A 16331-nucleotide genomic window follows, 5' to 3' on the forward strand; every position below is an offset into this window, starting at 1 on the left:
GACTTGACATGCCAGGGACTATCTACGTCTCCTTCACCAGGATCTCCTCCATCCACATTTATCTACCCCACAGTCAACCGCAACCATACATATCATGATGATATCCCGCCAACTGCAAGCAATACAAGGGCGATACTCGATGGTCCGCGTCGCAAACGTGCTATGGACTAGCGGAGAGAGCCCGGCATTTTAAAACTGAGCGACAAAAGCTTGCCTGTGAGGACAATAAGAATATAACTCAATCAAGAATGTTATAATCCTACTCCATGCAGATTAGGGCACGGCCTCCACGTGCTATGACCTCATACATTGATAGCGACCATGGCCTCTAGACAGTCGCATTGCTTTACAACGATGCTCTTCTTGACCCTACATTTCTCGTCTAGAACGATGCGCCATCTACAATGCAGAACAGCGCCCTCGACATCTGGATCGTACGCCTCCCTTCCCCGCACCTTCGTCCCTCCCCCACAACCCCATGAACATCGCAGCTAACAATCCCAACTACCCCAGTCTGGCGCCGTCGCCGTCGTAACAGTCGACTTCCTCGTCTATCCCTTCGACACACTAAAGACCCGCATCCAGTCGCCCAACTACTCCACAATCTACAAGGACGCAGCAACAAACACAATCAAGAAGAATGTGCTCTTCCGCGGACTATACCAGGGCGTTGTCAGCGTTGTGCTGAGTACCATTCCTGCCTGTACGCCGCATTGCCTGTCCACTTCCCCCACATAGACTGGGCCAGGGTCCTGAATTGATATGCGGTGATATGCAGCAGGAGCATTCTTCACAACCTACGAAACCGCCAAATCAACCCTCACCACCGCGCAACAAGCCTCCACCTCCCCGCTCCTCACATCCATCCCCGCCCCCGCGATAAACGCGCTCTCCTCATCCGCTGGCGAAATGGTCTCGTGCCTCCTCCTCACACCCGCAGAAGTAATCAAGCAGAATGCGCAGGTCATCAACAACGCCAACGCCCCGTCCTCAAGGACACAAAAACAAGGCGGAGCCGGAAGCGGAAGCGGAAGCCGGGGCGTAACGCTCCAAGTCCTCTCGCGCTTCAAGCAGCACCCCTGGAAGCTGTGGAGCGGGTACTCGGCGCTCGTGGGGCGAAATCTGCCGTTCACAGGGATCAACTTTCCGATTTTCGAGGCTGTCAAGGGGTGGCTTGTTGCGCGGCGGCATCGGCAGCAGGGGTATACTGGTGTGAATGCTAGAAGAGAAACTGGACCCGGGGGCCAAGAGCCTGTCTATGAGCGCGCTGTACTCACGGGCATGGCGGCGAGCGTTTCCGGGAGCATTGCGTCGGTTATCACGACGCCGATTGATGTTGTCAAGACGCGGATGATGCTTGCTGCCAGTGAGGGTGATTCTTCTGCGTCTGGTGGGAAGGAGGTATCGAAGGAGCAGGGGAGTGTTTGGACTGTGGGCAAGAAGATTTTCAGGGATGAAGGGGTTAAGGGTCTTTTTCGGGGCGGAGCAATTCGGGTCGTTTGGACGGCGGTCTCGCTCAGTATTTATTTGAGTATGTATGAGGGAGGGAGGTTTTACTTGGAGAAGAGGAGGAAGAGGAAGGCCGACGAGAGTAGCTAGGCTAGTGAGTTGCATATGACTAGATAGAGTATCTGTTTGATAAAGTAGTGGAGGTTCATATAGTCGTTATACAAAGGTATCAAGGACAAGAGATGATGCACATCATTAGGCAAAAGTCAATGTCAAAAAGTAATCGTCAAGGAATCAAGCAGACTGGTATCCAAGTCCATAATCATTTCATCATGTTCATCATCAAGCATGTACAGCAGAATAAAATAATTCATCATCATCATCCAAAAGTCGTAAGCTTCTTCAGCCAATTCGGCCTCTTCGGCGCCTCTCCATAGCCACGGTCACGGTCATATCTCCCACCGCGGTCTCGCTCGTAGTCACCACTAGAGCTGGCCTTCCCATGCTCTCGCTCCGCTCGTCGAGCCTCACGCCTCCTTGCCCTGATCTCCTCGATCTCCTGGTCATTGAGTCCAGGATATTTGGTCCTCCTCCTTGACTGCTTTCGCAGCTCACGACGAGCCTCTTCATCCGACGACATTGTATGGCCGGGGATCTGCTCATCGGGGCCAGGTGGCATGTCGAGAACGGTGGGTACGATTGGAGGTGGCTCGGGCGGCTCATCGGCTTGCGAGTCTACCCACGAAGAAGTCTTGTCTTTGCGTGCGCCGAGCGGCATAGGGGTTGGTTTTGTGGGATCAGCTGCGCGGGACTTTCTTCGGCTGCGGCTGGATCGGTCAGCATCACGGTCACGCTCGTCTCTGGATCGGTGGCTGTATCGCGCTCGTTCCCTTTCGCGTTCGGGCTCATGGCTATCGAGGTAGAAGTCTCTTGCAACCGTGTTGTCGACGCGAGAATGGTGTCGATGTCGTCGTTCGTGGCCGTAACCAGAGTACTCGTGCATTTCTGCCTCCCGCTGGCGTCTGCGCTCGCGTCGTTCCGCCGCTAATCGGGCCTCTTCCTCCTGTGCTTCTTGTTCTTCTCTACGTATGCGCTCTTCCCGGGCAGCTCTGCGTGCGCGCTTCTCCTCGCGACGGCGCTCTTCTTCTTCACGCAGTTGTCGTTCCTGCTCCTCGCGCTCACGGACCCGTTCCTCTCGGCGGGCTCTTTCTTCTCTTCGGCGTGCCCTTCTCTCCTCTGCTTCGCGGATCTCGGTCTCCCGCAGCTCGTCAGCGGCAGCCTGCGGGGCTTGACGTGCTTCACGTCGCGCTCTACGAGCTGCCCGTCGAGCCTCTGCATCCTCTGCCTCTGTGTCAGGGAACGCGCCAATGACGGGTGCAATCCCTTCGCCGTCTGCCTCTGGTCGGGTAGAATGTCTCCGTCTATCCTCGCGTCGGCGACGGGCCTCATCTCGCTCTGTCTCAGTCGCGTATCTGGTGTCGTCATCGCGGCGTGATCGAGACTTGCGACGCTCTGGAGCTGGCGGCTCGGTCTTTGTGTTTCTTCGCAAAGACCCCAGCAGACCCATTAGACCGGTAGGCTCAGGCTTCTTGGGAACGGTATTTGATCGCTTTAAGCGACGCTCTCGCTCCCTAGACGGTGGGGCTTCTACGAAGGCGATGTCGTCAGGACCGGAGAATACGTCTGGTTCTCTATCGTCTTCGTGGGGTTCTTCGGGATTGGACCTCGACTAACGCATGTTATTACGCAACCACTTTCTGGAATGGATTGTGGGGGACCTTACCCGTCGCGCGGAGTCTCGCCCAGAGCGTCTGGAACCAGAATGTCTTGAGCCTTCTTTCGAGGGTTGGTCGACATCTTCCTTGTTCACCACGACTAGATCTTCATCGTCAAGGGCGTATGGGTCGGGGGCGCCTACGCTTGTTAGAAGTCATTCAACGCGTAAACAAAGATCAACGTACGAGATTTTCTCCGCTCCCTATGCCTTTCATGTCTCTCATGTCTGGACCTTGATTCCCTGACACCCATCGTCTTCGCTGCTTTGTCCGGAACGGCATCCTCGGGTGGCGGAGTTGGAAACCCGCCTTCATCAATGTCGGCCGACTGATGTCTAGACGACCGCTTGGAAGCATGGGGAGTAGACCTACTGACTGACTTAGTCCGAGAGGGCTGCGGTGGCGTGCCCAGAATGAAGTTCGAAAACGTCATGCCGCGACTAGCCCTAACTTCTCGCCGTTTGTCCTTATCGGACGCGGAAGACCGCTCTGCTTCGTTCTCAGACTCCTTCGCTTTGGATTGTTTGGTCGACTTTGACCTCGTAATGGCAGGGGCTTCCTTCTTCCTTAGTCTAGCCTCCCTGGTTTGCGGTTTTCTCGGAGGCGTAGCACCCCAGAAGCCCCAAGACGTGGCAGGTGCACGCTCAACTCGAGCTCGCTCCTTCTTGGCTGGCTTTACAGGGGTCTCTGGATTCTCGCCATCCGGCTCTAGTGCGCCGCTTGCCATCATATCATCCGCAGTGAGAGGTTCTTGTGGTGGCACAGGCTTTTTCGAGCCTTTCTTGCCCTTCTTCGCCATCTTATCAGGCTTCGGAGCAGGTGCTGGCTCTTCCTCTACTTCTAGAGTCCTCTCGGCCTCTTCAGGTGATACATCAGGTTCGGCTGGGGGTTCAGGCTCCGGTTCTTCTGGCGCGAGCTCAGCTTCTGGGGCCGCTTCCGGCTCTGGCTCCGGGTCAGGCATAGCCTCAGCCTCAGCCTTCTTCAACTTCTTTTTCTTCTTCTTTTCAGACTTTGTAAGTATGACTGGCTCCGGCTCCGGCTCCGGCACAACCTCAGGCTCAGGTGCGGTTTCAAGCTCGGCCACTGGCTCGGCCTCAGGCACTGGTTCCAGCTCGGGTGCGGGCTCAGGCTCAGGCTCCTTCGCCTTCTTCTTTTTCTTTTCAGGTTCCGGCTCTGGAAGCTTGCCTTTCTTCTTTTCCTTCTTCTTTAACTTTTTCAAGGACACAGGCTCCGGCTTAGGTTCGGGTTCTGGCTCAGGTTCAGGTTCTGGCTCCGGCTCCGGCTCCGGTTCTGGTTCTGGTTCAGCAGCTGGCTCAGGCTCCGCTGGGGGGTCGTCAAAGTCAGGAAAGCTACCAGGCACCGAGTCATGTGAGCGCTCCGTCTTAGTAGGCTCAGGGTCGACCTCTACTGGGTCTTCCTGCGGGGGCGGCTCCACAGGCTCTGGTTCAGGCGGAGGCGCTTCCTTCTCTCTTGCTTTCAATTTTTCCAGCGCAGCCTTTTCTTTCAGCCTCTCTTTCTTTGCCTTTTCGAGGGCGCTGATGCGCTCTGCGACGGAAAGTTTTGCTGACGTTTTAGTCTTGGTGGTCTTAGTTGGCACCGCGGCTGGCGCGGCTGGCTCAGGTGCTTCAGGCGCGATTGGCGGCGGCTCTGGCGCTTCCGGTGGGATGTCTGCTGGTTCGTCGGCGATATCAATTAGATCAGGTTCCACGGCCTTCGTTTCTTCTACCGGGTCAGGTTCCTCAGGCAGCTCGTCCGACTTTTTCTTGCTGACCTTTGGCTTACTGCCCAAAGTAGCCGCTCCGAAACTGGCCCAGAATCCTTTGGCGGCTTTGACGGGCTTGCTGTCGAAATCATCCCAGACAGGATCTTCTCTGTCAAGCTCAGAATCTCGGGTAAACTCTCGCTCGAGCCCTAAGGAGGGAGGCGTAGGTGCAGGGGGTGGAGGCTCTGCGGCAATCCTGTTCTTCTTTTTCTTCTTGTCTTTCGAAGACCCCCATATGCCACCCCACCCAACATCTTCCGCCGGATCATCTTCAGGCTGCTGTTCATGCACTATCTCAACCAATTGATTGTTTTCGTCTGGGACCGTCTCTGGCTCTGGAGGGGATTTCTCTGGCGCAGGTTCTGGCTCAGGCTCAAGCTCAGGCTCAAGCTCAGGCTCAAGCTCAGGCTGCGGCTCCGGTTCGGCCTCAGGCGCAGGTTCTGGTTTTGGTGGAGGCTCAAGGGGAAAGTCACGACCAGGGATAGGGAGGCCTTTCTTAGTCAACCCTCTCTCGCGCTTCTTTCGTTCCTTGGAAGATAGATTCATCCAGTTATCGTAGAGAGGATCGTCCGGGAAATCAGGTTTCCACTCCTCAGGTTCCGGCTCCGGCTCGGGTTCAGGTTCAGGCTCTGGTTCTGGTTCTGGTTCTGGTTCTGGTTCAGCTGGAGGAGGGGTCGGCTCGCGACGCGGCTCTGGGGCTGGCTCCGGTATCAGTGCAGCCTTGCCTTTCTTCTTCTTCTTTTTATCAGTTGCAGTAGTAAAAGCCCAACCTGAGCTCCAACCGTCATTCTTCTCCGCCTCCTCCTTGGCCTTGCGCTCCTCTTCCTCCTTGGCTTTTCGTTCCTCCTCCTCTTTTGCCAGCCGCTCTTCCTCCTCTTGCCTAAGCCTTTCCTCCTCTTCTTCTTGCCTCTTTCTCTCCTCCTCCTCTTCCTCCTGTCGCTTTCTCTCCTCCTCCTCTTCCTCTAGCCGCTTCTTCTCTGCTTCTTCTTCCTCTTGGCGCTTTCTCTCTTCTTCCTCGCGCTTCTTCCTCTCCTCCTCTTCCTTCTTCTTCGCTTTTTTGCCTTTCTTAGTTGTAGCGAAACCCCCTAACCAATCATCAGGGGGCGGCGGCTCAGGGGCCTTGGGTGGCTCCTCGATAATAGGCTCCTCTGCTGCATTCTTCTTGTCCTTCTTCTTCGACATAGGATCCCAACTTCCCCAGCCATCGTCATCCTTCGTGTCCTTAGAATCATCATTCGCCGCAGGCGGAGCTGGATCGAAGCCTCCGCCAAACCCAAATCCCATGGACATATTCAGGGGATCGGCTTTAAGACCACCGCCCCAAGGGTTTGTATCTTTTCCCTTGCTTCCACCCGATAGAGCATCAAGGCCCCATTTGCTGCCGCCTCCACCACTACCTCCTCCGCCCCATGCACCAAAGCTGAATCCAGTTGATTTTTGTCCGTCGAGATTCAGGTCTAGCTGGGGAGCTCCGTCATTGAGGCTCACGTCCTGGAGATCAGCCTCAGCTGGTTCCAACTGCTCATAGTTAGCAAAGAAGTTAATCTAGCGGATACGTGACAGCACACACATTGCCCTTCTTTTTCTTCTTCTTCCCGGCGCCAACTCCAGCCCAAGAGTCGTCGTTGTCCCCGTCGACGTCGTCCGCCCAACTGAGTCCTGTGTCTTGTGATGCTGCGGCCTCTTCCTGCGCTTTGCGTTCTTCCTCTTCCTTAGCCAGCCGCTCTTCCTCTTCTTTCTTCAGTCTCTCCTCCTCCTCTTTCTGCTTTTGTTTCTTCTTCTTCTTGTTGGTCGTTGTGCCCCAGACATCACCCCAGCCGTCGTCGTCTCCGCCGTCACCACCGTTATTACCGTCGTCACCGTTTCCATCCCCGGAGCCGCCTGCATCACCAGCGCCTTCATCTGGCGGTTCGTTGTTTTCTTCCGGCGGCGGCGGTGGCGGCGGATCATTGGCGGGCGGCGGTGGATTACTCTTCGCAGCTCCTCCTTTCTTCTTCTTGCCTTTATGTTCGCGAATGGCAGAGGGGTTCTCAAAGTCAATAGTCTCACGTAGGGACTTGCTTTCTGAACTTCCTCTTTCATCCAACCCCGCGTCTTGAACCAGACACTTTTGATGAGCTAGCGGTGCAGTCTCAGAATACTCGGGAGGCAAATCATCGATCGCTTCATCGTACGAGGGTGGAGAGGGGGCGCAGAAGGTATTCGGAATGTGCAGGTCAACCTCAAAGTTGGACCTCGAGTCATGGAATTCGCTCAGACAGCGCTCAATATCCTGTGTAAGTAGAAATGATGAGTATTCATGCACAGTGATGATAAGTTGCGCCGCAGGATACCATACAACTATAACCTTCGCTGCCAAAGCCAACGCACTATGTTCAGCACCTCCGTCAACTTGGAGAGAAATAGCATCCACAGCCTTTATCTCCGTTAGGGCTCCTTTCATTCCAAGCCCGGACCATAGTCTATAATCAGCTCCATTTCGACGCTTCTCCGGGGACGACATCTGTATGTAACGCGGAACCGCGTTGGCTATTATCCCGCGATGTTGTATGCGTGTAGAATCCATGATGGGCAGTGAAATGGCCAGCGATCCGAGTGGGCCACGCGCATGCGATCGATACCGAGCCGTAGGTGAGACCGCACGCGCTTATATTGTTCTCGACTCGACGCGAAACCTGTGAAATGAGCAGAAAACCACCCCGTCCAAGAAAATTAGAAACGCCCGAATATCGGCGCAAGCTCAAAAAGTCGCAATTATGGACCTCAGCAACTGTAGTAAACCAAAATCATCCAACGTTGCTAGCACCAAAACTATAGAACCAAAAGCTCATCAATCGGGAACCGAGTTCTGTCGGCAGAGCGTAAACAATCGAAGCATCGGGCTCCGAGAGCGACGAGTAATCGCAGGATGCTGGCTCAGCAGGGAAACGGAGAAGTCATGAACTTCATGACTTTCAAGGTCGAGGCGGTGGGACTGGCACTGGTAGCGTTGGAATGAAGGAGGGTGTTGCGAAAGATCGGCCAACGGCAAGACGTTATTGGACAATGTGCGACAGCTAGGACGAGGAATGTAGAACTACAGTAAAGGGGCTTGCAAAGCCAGCAATGTTAGTGGTTGCGCTTGAAGCAAGAGGGAAAATTTTTCGTTTGCTGTGCTTTCCCAGCAGCAGCAGCCATCAAATCAGTCTCATTCTGGGCTGGGCAGGCTCCCCTCCTCTTGTTCGTTGCATGCTTACCCGTGGGATCTGTGCTACGCATTGATCGGCGTCCAGGCGATCGAGTATAAACGGTGGCTGGGGAGCAAAAGGATGAAGCACTGCTAGTCGCGATGGGACAGGCGCATTGAATTTGGTGACAAAAGACAAAAAGAGGACTGGAACAGTCAAGTGTCCATTAAGCAAAATAATGATTGTAGGAAGAGAACAAAAGATACGATGGAGTCACGCAGGGACAGGCCACTTAGAGAATCAGCGGTGGGAGCAAACCGCCCTATCGATAAAGAGTCCACCCCTCCTTCGCACAAGTCTTATGCACGATAGATGTAGCCAAGGGAGATTGCAGCTTTATACCCGCATCTGTCGAGTCACCTACTCCGTACAGTCCGATAGCTACCTGACCGGGTCCGTTTTCAACGTTTAATCATGATTGTTTACAGGTGTTGTCGCCAACGAGTGGGGGGTTTCCAAGAGGATCGGACCCTTGGTTATACCTCGACAACAATGCCATGGTGCGAGCATTGGTCCGATCATCAGGGATCTTGGTTCATATTGTCGTCGCCCAGACCCTCGAGTCTGCATCTTCCTACTTCGAGTACAGCACCGGCTTCTACTAGCCTATCCAGTATCGAGGATCGCTTCTCCAACGAGAACCTCGGGTACGGTAGCCGCCAAACTGAAACTACAGTACGGAGTACTGAATGGGGAGGTCTCCCTCACCGCATCGAAGGCGAAGACCTAGTCGAGACAACCCCCGCAGCCTATGGAAGAAAAAAGGCCGTTGTCATTGGTTCTTCTCTTTTTTCTTTGTCTCGCGGCTGACGCCGTCGAATGCTCTTTGAGTTCCAAGGTTGCTTGCCAATTGCCATCCTCTGCGTAAGGCCTCAATCGATCTGACTGCTCCCGTCTCTATCTGCTATGACTTGCGGGAGGCCTTTACATGTTTCAGCAGTCCATCTAAGGTGAAGACAGATCAACGGACTCACAGGCTCAAGTCTTTTGGAAGCTTCAAAGAATAATCAGAATCTGACCGCGATGACTCAACTCGGCCTTCTGTAGCTCTTCATCTGCGATACCCACTACAGACTAAATGCTCCGTAGATGGGCAGTAGTGGCCTGCATTTTCTTCATGCCCAACATGGATACGCCGTGCCTGCATTCTCAGACTCTTCGAGTTCGGCCTCGTTCGGCCACCTAAGTAGATAGGTTCAAACAGGTCAATGGTTAATGCGTCTTGCTCCAACTCTTCTAGGTCTGCCAGACAATCGTTTATGTATTACCCTGTAGCGTGAAGAAACTCATCCTGTACACTTTCTCCCATTCTTGGATGATTGGCAGCTCATATATCATTGCGTAGGTAAATAGGACTGAACTCTGCATGCCTGGAAACATTACGAGCACCTGAGCTTAGCTTGGATGGGCGTGATATCCTTGACAGTCGAAATTCCTATGTGGGCAAGAGGCGGAGCCTCAACGATCCTCTTGTGGTGGCAGAACTGTGCTCATAGTCAGGCATAATGCCGGTTTAGCGAGAGTACACGTACAAATCTGCAGTAGATTATTGAAGCAGTAAAGTACACTGATAACACCTAGTGGGAAAACAAAGGCCGGAGATGGCCCGAGATACAGAACACTGAACGAAACAGACCCAGCCAGTCCTTTACCCCCGACAAAAGCCTTGTCCCCATGATAAAATCAAATACCGTTGATACCAAGTCATAAGCTTGAGTTACCCTAGCAAAATAATCTCTTAGAGGTGTGACGGGTTGGTCAACAAGATGTCTTCTCTATTGCCGAGCCCTGCTTGGTTTTCGTGCTGGGTAACCATACACCTCGAGATGTTCACGCTCGTAGCGTGCCCGGTCTTCTTTGGCCAATCGTTTGTATTTCTATTCCGATTAGTTGGTTTCAAAAGCACGTTTCTACGGCAAGTAACTTACCGATTTCTCCGATTCCGACAAGTTCTTCCACTCAGATTTCAGAGCCTTGCTGGCGTCCCAAACGTCTGCGTTCTTGTCGCGATTCTCCGTAAAGAAGAAAATCCAAGACGCCCTTGGGGGCTTAACCAACCGCTCATCATGAATGAGAGTGCACTTGGTCTGGGTGCGGAGCCTTGCGAGTCGGCGCCGAGCTCGGTTGGCTTCCAGGATCTGAAGAGGGCTGTGACTCTCCACAAACGCTTTCAAAGCAGCCTCATTAGCAACCTTGTTGGCTTTGCCTTGATCGGCGTACCGCTGAAGTCCGTTAGCGCTGGAACAGAAAGTTATGGGGGCAAGGAGTTCACGGACCTGTTTCTCCTCAGGGCTGATCGATCGCACAATATCATGAGCCCTTCTGAAAGCCTCGTTCGCAGTGGGATTGTCGGATTTGTCAACCATATGATACTTATCCAGAAGAGCTACCGCGATGTAGTTTTGCGGCAGCTTCTTTGGCAGCTGCAAAGCGATCTTTTTGAGCTGGCGGAGCTCCTCGCGCTTCTTCTTTTCTTCCCGCGCTTCAATTTGTTTCTCAGTCAAGGGACCCTTCCTGCTCGGAGCTTTCTTCTTCGCAGGCTTCTTTGCAGGTTGCTTCGCAGGCTTCTTGGCTACCTTCGCAGGCTTCTTGGCCTTGGTGGGTTCCGTAGGCTCAATAGACTTGCTGCCAGCAGATTTGACAGAGCGCGCTGGAGAGGCATAGCTTCGGACTTGATAACTGACTGTCGAGCTAATACAGGGCAGGCTGCGGGTGATCGAGATTGAGGAACGACGTGCGACGAAGGCGATGCGTCGGACGTGGTGCTGCGACGAAACGACACGAACTGGACGCGCGACGGCACCATTGACTGGAAGGTTCCGGAAGATACCTCCGCCTTGTCGGACGAGATTGAGAGGCATCGCGAGCTTCAATGACTGTACAGGGCACGGTCAGCAATGGAAGGGATGGATGGAGAGAAAAGACGGAACGCACTATATCTGATGTGTTAGTGATAAAAGAAGTGCAATGCTAGCGTGATCAGAGCGACAATCCCACTGCAGGGGCTATGGCGCAGTAGTAGCTGACTCTGGGCCTTACCTTGAGCTGCAACCGGAAGGCTGGGGTTTGTTTGGGCTTGGTACCTATGTTGGTAGACTGTGCCGTGCCAAGGAAAGTAGCTGTCATGTGATCCAGGGCAAGTGAGTGATCTCATCTCTGTGTCACGTGCGCGGGTGGCCAATGCTTGGGCTACTCCGTGAAAAAAGAGCGGCACTCGACCAGAACTAGATAAGCAGATAACTCCAGCACAGTGTTTGCTGCCGAGGTGCAATTTTTCTGAACTCGACATTAAATGGAACGGTAATCTAGGAACTGCTTCGCTCATCTCGCCGCGTCCTCGGGTGTTCTTTGAGTCCCAGTAATACTCACTCATTGCTGGCCTGCAACAATGGCTCGCCATGGGGATACTCGCTCACCATCACCTGTAGGCAGCACATACTCATCGTCAAGACGAAGTCGCAGAGACGACGACCGCTATGAGTGGAAGCGAGACGATGGCCGCAGTTACCGCAGGTCTCGTAGCCCCGAGGTCAGTACTTGTGCTCCGGTTTCTCCTGTACTTCTCTAACCCTGCTTCTTCTCTAGCGGCGATATCGTGACCGTGACCGTGACCGCGAATCATACCGAAGACGCGACCGCTCCGTAGACAGACGCGACAGCCACCGCGAGGAAGACGGTTATCGACGCCGAGACCGCTCCCGAGATCGACGCCGCTCTAGAGACCGAGATCGTGACCGTGACTATCGCCGAAGGAGCCGCAGCCGCGATAGGGACTATCGAAGCAGGCGAGATGACTCCCGCGACCGGGCCCGAAGACGGACAGACGATTCTGCTGACTTGAAGCACAAGTCTAGACGGGACGATAGCCGAGATCGGACCAGGGGCTCCGAGCCTAAATCTCGCGAGGTACGTTTTGGTCTTAATCCTGCTACGATTGATCACTACTTATACTGACTGGCCAGGCCTCAAAGCCGGCGACGCCGACACGCGCAGGGCCAACGGACGATGAAAAAAGAGCCGAGCGACTTGCAAAGCTTGAGGCATGGAAGCAAAAGCAGGCTGCTGAGAAAGAACGAAAGCAGAAGGAGGCTGAAGCCTCCGGTGGGCCAAGAAATATCTTGGAAGAAATCGATAGAAAGTCTGGGTTGTCACCAGCCGTTAGTTCTCCCCAGTCTCCTGCCCCGCAAGGCGTTGATGCCGCTCCAGCTGCATATGCTGGAAAATTCGATCCGAAAGCTATCGCCAAGAGTGCTGCTCAGACCCCAATTGCTCCATCTGTTCTGGGGAATGACGTGTCTGTTCCGTCCCCTGTCAAAACCTCGGTTGGATTGCCAGCGAAGGTACAAGATAACAAAACTTCGAACAACACTCCATCTTCAGGTATGTTCTCCCCTCGCTTATGTCATTGTATGCTCAATGCTTACACGCTGCTCTAGCTGCATTAAAGGCAAAAGGCAATGTGGGGAGATTCGGATTGGGCTCCAAGCAAGTGGCGGACAATGAGAAATCAATCGCCACTAAGACGCTAGGATTCGGTGAAGAAGAATCAACACGGAGGAAACTCGAACGCCTACCGACACCGCCCGTGGACGATTCAAATGCTAGTAAAGCAGCGGACGCGACTGCAGACGATGACGACGACGTTGACATGCAAGATGGAGAAACCGAAGAGGAGGCTGCCGCTGCCGCTCGCATAGCTGCCGAGCGACGGGAGGAACGCCTGCAAAACGAAGCACTTGCCGAAAAATCCAATGGTAGCACGCCAGCGAAAGAAGAAATGTCTGATAAAATGGAAGTTGACGCCCAAGAGGAGGAAGAGGTCGATCCTTTGGATGCTTTTATGTCTGAACTCGCTGAATCCGCTCCCCCAAAGAAGAAAGTGGGTGCCAAGTTCTCCAAGGCACAAGAGCCCGAGGCTATCTTTGGTGATGAGCATGACGTGGGAATGACTGCTGTTGGTGAAGGCGATGCTGAAGATTTCCTTGCCATTGCCAGCAAGGCGAAGAAGAAGAAGGATATCCCGACTGTTGACCATCAAAAGGTGGAATATGAGCCGTTCCGACGCAAGTTCTACACCGAACCGTCAGACTTGGCACAGATGTCTGAAGAGGAAGCGGCGAATTTGCGACTTGAACTTGATGGCATCAAAGTCCGCGGGTTGGATGTTCCTAAACCAGTACAGAAATGGTCCCAATGTGGCTTAGGTATACAGACGCTGGACGTTGTCGACAAGCTTGGCTTTGAGAGTCTCACTTCCATCCAAGCGCAAGCGATTCCTGCCATTATGTCGGGCCGTGATGTGATCGGCGTGGCGAAGACAGGATCCGGAAAGACAATGGCATTTCTGATTCCCATGTTCAGGCATATTAAAGATCAGCGGCCGCTTGAGAATATGGAGGGCCCAGTGGGCTTGATCATGACGCCCACCCGTGAGTTGGCGACGCAGATTCACAAGGACTGCAAACCGTTCCTGAAGGCTCTGAATCTGCGGGCTGTTTGTGCTTACGGAGGCGCTCCCATCAAGGATCAAATCGCTGAACTGAAGCGAGGAGCAGAAATCATCGTATGCACTCCAGGACGGATGATTGATCTCTTGGCAGCGAACTCTGGGAGAGTTACCAACCTTCGCCGGGTCACGTATGTTGTCCTGGATGAGGCTGACCGTATGTTCGACATGGGATTTGAGCCTCAAGTCATGAAAATCCTCAGCAATGTACGCCCTGACCGTCAGACTGTACTGTTTTCTGCCACATTCCCACGAAATATGGAAGCTCTGGCTCGCAAGACTCTCACCAAGCCCATTGAAATCGTTGTGGGTGGCAGAAGTGTCGTTGCGCCTGAGATCACCCAGATTGTAGAAGTCTGCAACGAGGATAAGAAGTTCATCCGCCTTCTGGAGTTACTGGGTAATCTTTACTCCACTGACGAAAATGAGGACGCACGGTCGTTGATCTTTGTTGATCGCCAGGAAGCGGCCGATACTCTTCTCCGGGAGCTGATGCGCAAAGGTTATCCTTGCATGTCTATCCACGGTGGTAAAGATCAAATTGACCGTGACTCTACCATCGAAGATTTCAAGGCCGGCATTTTCCCTGTCCTAATTGCTACATCTGTTGCTGCCCGTGGTCTAGACGTCAAACAGCTGAAGCTTGTCGTCAACTACGATGCGCCAAACCATTTGGAAGACTATGTGCACCGTGCTGGACGTACGGGCCGTGCCGGCAACACAGGAACAGCAGTCACTTTCTTGACGGAGGATCAGGAACGTTACTCGGTCGATATCGCCAAAGCACTAAAGCAAAGCGGACAAGAGGTGCCAGAGTCAGTGCAAAAGCTGGTCGACTCGTTCTTGGAGAAAGTCAAGGCCGGTAAAGAGAAGGCCAGCAATTCTGGATTTGGTGGAAAGGGTCTAGAGCGATTGGATCAGGAGCGCGATGCCGCTAGGATGCGCGAGCGCCGCACATACAAGACCGGAGACGAGGGCGAAGAGGAGGAAGAAAAGGACGAGAAGAAGAACGAACAGGCTGAAGAGCAGTTCAACAAGGTACTCTCTTCCGTTCAATCTGCCTCCGCACAGATACCTGGCGTTCCCAAGGGCATCGACCTCGACGGCAAGATCACTGTCCACAAGAGAGAAGTCGATCCAAATGCTCCCAACAATCCTCTTGATAAGGTTGGCTCGGCTGTTGCAGATATTCATGCACGTCTCAGCCGTGCTGGTGTCATGAGATCAGGTGTTCCCATTGACAACCGCGGTCCCGACGCTGGTGCGTTCCACGCTACTTTGGAAATCAATGACTTTCCCCGTAAGTTTTCACCCCACACCTCTCCAAGATTCAGTTTGCTAATGTGTTCTACTTATTCCAGAGAAAGCTCGATGGGCGGTTACGAATCGTACGAATGTGGCGAAAATTCTCGAGGCTACTGGCACGTCTATCACGACAAAGGGTAGCTTTTACGCTGCCGGCAAAGAGCCTGGTCCGGGAGAGAACCCCAAGCTGTACATTCTGGTCGAAGGTGAAACCGAGCTGTCAGTGACGAATGCGATGCGGGAGTTGATGCGCTTGTTGAAGGAGGGCACAATCGCCGCGGTGGATAGCGAGTCTCGGGCTCCGGCATCTGGACGATACAGTGTGGTATAGATTCGCGTCCTTGTAACACATCAATTGCATCTATCACATCAACCCGTTAGGCACCGAGTCTGTCAGATATATACAATGCTCGCCAGACGTCATGATTCCCCGTTCCAGGCAACTCAATCCCACTTCCTCACGGTAGATGCCTCGTCTGCATCCCTAGCAGCTCTTTCCTCCCTACTAACCTCATTCAACGTCTGCGTCTGCGTCTGAGCCTTTTGCGCCGCCAACTTTGACCCTAATTTCCCTTTGTTCGCAGACCCTGCCGCTTCGGCACGTTTCTATCATGCAACAGTTAGCATATGCGACAACAAAATAAAAGAAAGAAAAAGCAAAGACAAGAACCCACCTGAGCTGCGATTGCCGCCTGAGCCCTTGCATCACTAGTATCATCTAGCGTGCCCGTGCCTGGCTCTGGCCCTGTTCCTGAGCTTCCAGCACTTTCTCCACCGTTAGTCCCCAAGGTCCTCCCAGGCGACTCGAAGTTCGACTTTGGTCTTGATTTGGCGGTTGCGGGGACGGATGCGCGCGGTGCGGCGTTCGCTGTGCTCGAGCCCAGCACGCGGCCGGGGCGCGAGGATGGTCCGGGTTCAGCTTCGTTCTTGGAACTAGAGCAGATATTGCCCATTGCTATTCTTGCTTGGTTTGCGCAGCGTCTACTATGAGACTGGTGAGGCGGTAAAGTAGATGGTTGAGTATAGGTACGGAGCTCTGGTGGAGAGGGTATGCGGGGTGGGGAGTGATGATGAGAATCTGACCGACAAACTCGAATAGTGGTGAGATGTATGGATGAGTTAATTATAGTAGAGTAATTGAATTCAGATATGGTCAGTACTGTATAACGAGTGGCTTCTAGACTGGGTATGGATGTTGAATGGCATCATGGAGACACTGGAGGCCATTCTGCCTGTGCTACGGAGTACGTACTCGATAAGACTAAGATAGCTTGGCGGTGAGAGCACGTGCTCCGGAGGCTCTTCCC

The 16331-nt window shown here is 53.5% G+C and overlaps 5 protein-coding genes across 5 annotated transcripts; 2 read left to right on the forward strand and 3 right to left on the reverse strand.

Annotated features, from left to right (window-relative positions):
- Nucleotides 1–404: 404 nt before the first annotated feature.
- DSM5745_06361 (putative mitochondrial carrier protein) lies at nucleotides 405–1599 on the forward strand (the record flags this gene model as incomplete). The annotated part of the gene is made up of 3 exons (XM_026748377.1): nucleotides 405–434; nucleotides 514–703; nucleotides 779–1599. The coding sequence occupies 3 exons, from the start codon at nucleotides 405–407 to the stop codon at nucleotides 1597–1599; spliced, it is 1041 nt and encodes a 346-aa protein (XP_026602681.1).
- A 229-nt stretch (nucleotides 1600–1828) lies between these two features.
- Nucleotides 1829–7489, reverse strand: DSM5745_06362 (uncharacterized protein; the record flags this gene model as incomplete). Its single annotated transcript, XM_026748378.1, has 4 exons — nucleotides 1829–3178; nucleotides 3233–3363; nucleotides 3411–6504; nucleotides 6557–7489. The coding sequence occupies 4 exons, from the start codon at nucleotides 7487–7489 to the stop codon at nucleotides 1829–1831; spliced, it is 5508 nt and encodes a 1835-aa protein (XP_026602682.1).
- A 2499-nt stretch (nucleotides 7490–9988) lies between these two features.
- Nucleotides 9989–11074, reverse strand: DSM5745_06363 (HMG-box domain-containing protein; the record flags this gene model as incomplete). Its single annotated transcript, XM_026748379.1, has 3 exons — nucleotides 9989–10090; nucleotides 10142–10435; nucleotides 10490–11074. 3 exons carry the CDS (start codon nucleotides 11072–11074, stop codon nucleotides 9989–9991), a joined length of 981 nt encoding a protein of 326 aa, XP_026602683.1.
- Nucleotides 11075–11601: 527 nt separating this feature from the next.
- On the forward strand, nucleotides 11602–15355 carry DSM5745_06364 (DEAD/DEAH box RNA helicase; the record flags this gene model as incomplete). The annotated part of the gene is made up of 5 exons (XM_026748380.1): nucleotides 11602–11742; nucleotides 11799–12119; nucleotides 12176–12593; nucleotides 12650–15019; nucleotides 15081–15355. The coding sequence occupies 5 exons, from the start codon at nucleotides 11602–11604 to the stop codon at nucleotides 15353–15355; spliced, it is 3525 nt and encodes a 1174-aa protein (XP_026602684.1).
- A 113-nt stretch (nucleotides 15356–15468) lies between these two features.
- Nucleotides 15469–15977, reverse strand: DSM5745_06365 (uncharacterized protein; the record flags this gene model as incomplete). The annotated part of the gene is made up of 2 exons (XM_026748381.1): nucleotides 15469–15630; nucleotides 15699–15977. 2 exons carry the CDS (start codon nucleotides 15975–15977, stop codon nucleotides 15469–15471), a joined length of 441 nt encoding a protein of 146 aa, XP_026602685.1.
- Between the last annotated feature and the right edge of the window lie 354 nt (nucleotides 15978–16331).

This window comes from Aspergillus mulundensis (assembly GCF_003369625.1).
Source record: "Aspergillus mulundensis strain DSM 5745 chromosome Unknown scaffold_6, whole genome shotgun sequence".
In the NCBI taxonomy this organism is placed as follows: domain Eukaryota; kingdom Fungi; phylum Ascomycota; class Eurotiomycetes; order Eurotiales; family Aspergillaceae; genus Aspergillus; species Aspergillus mulundensis.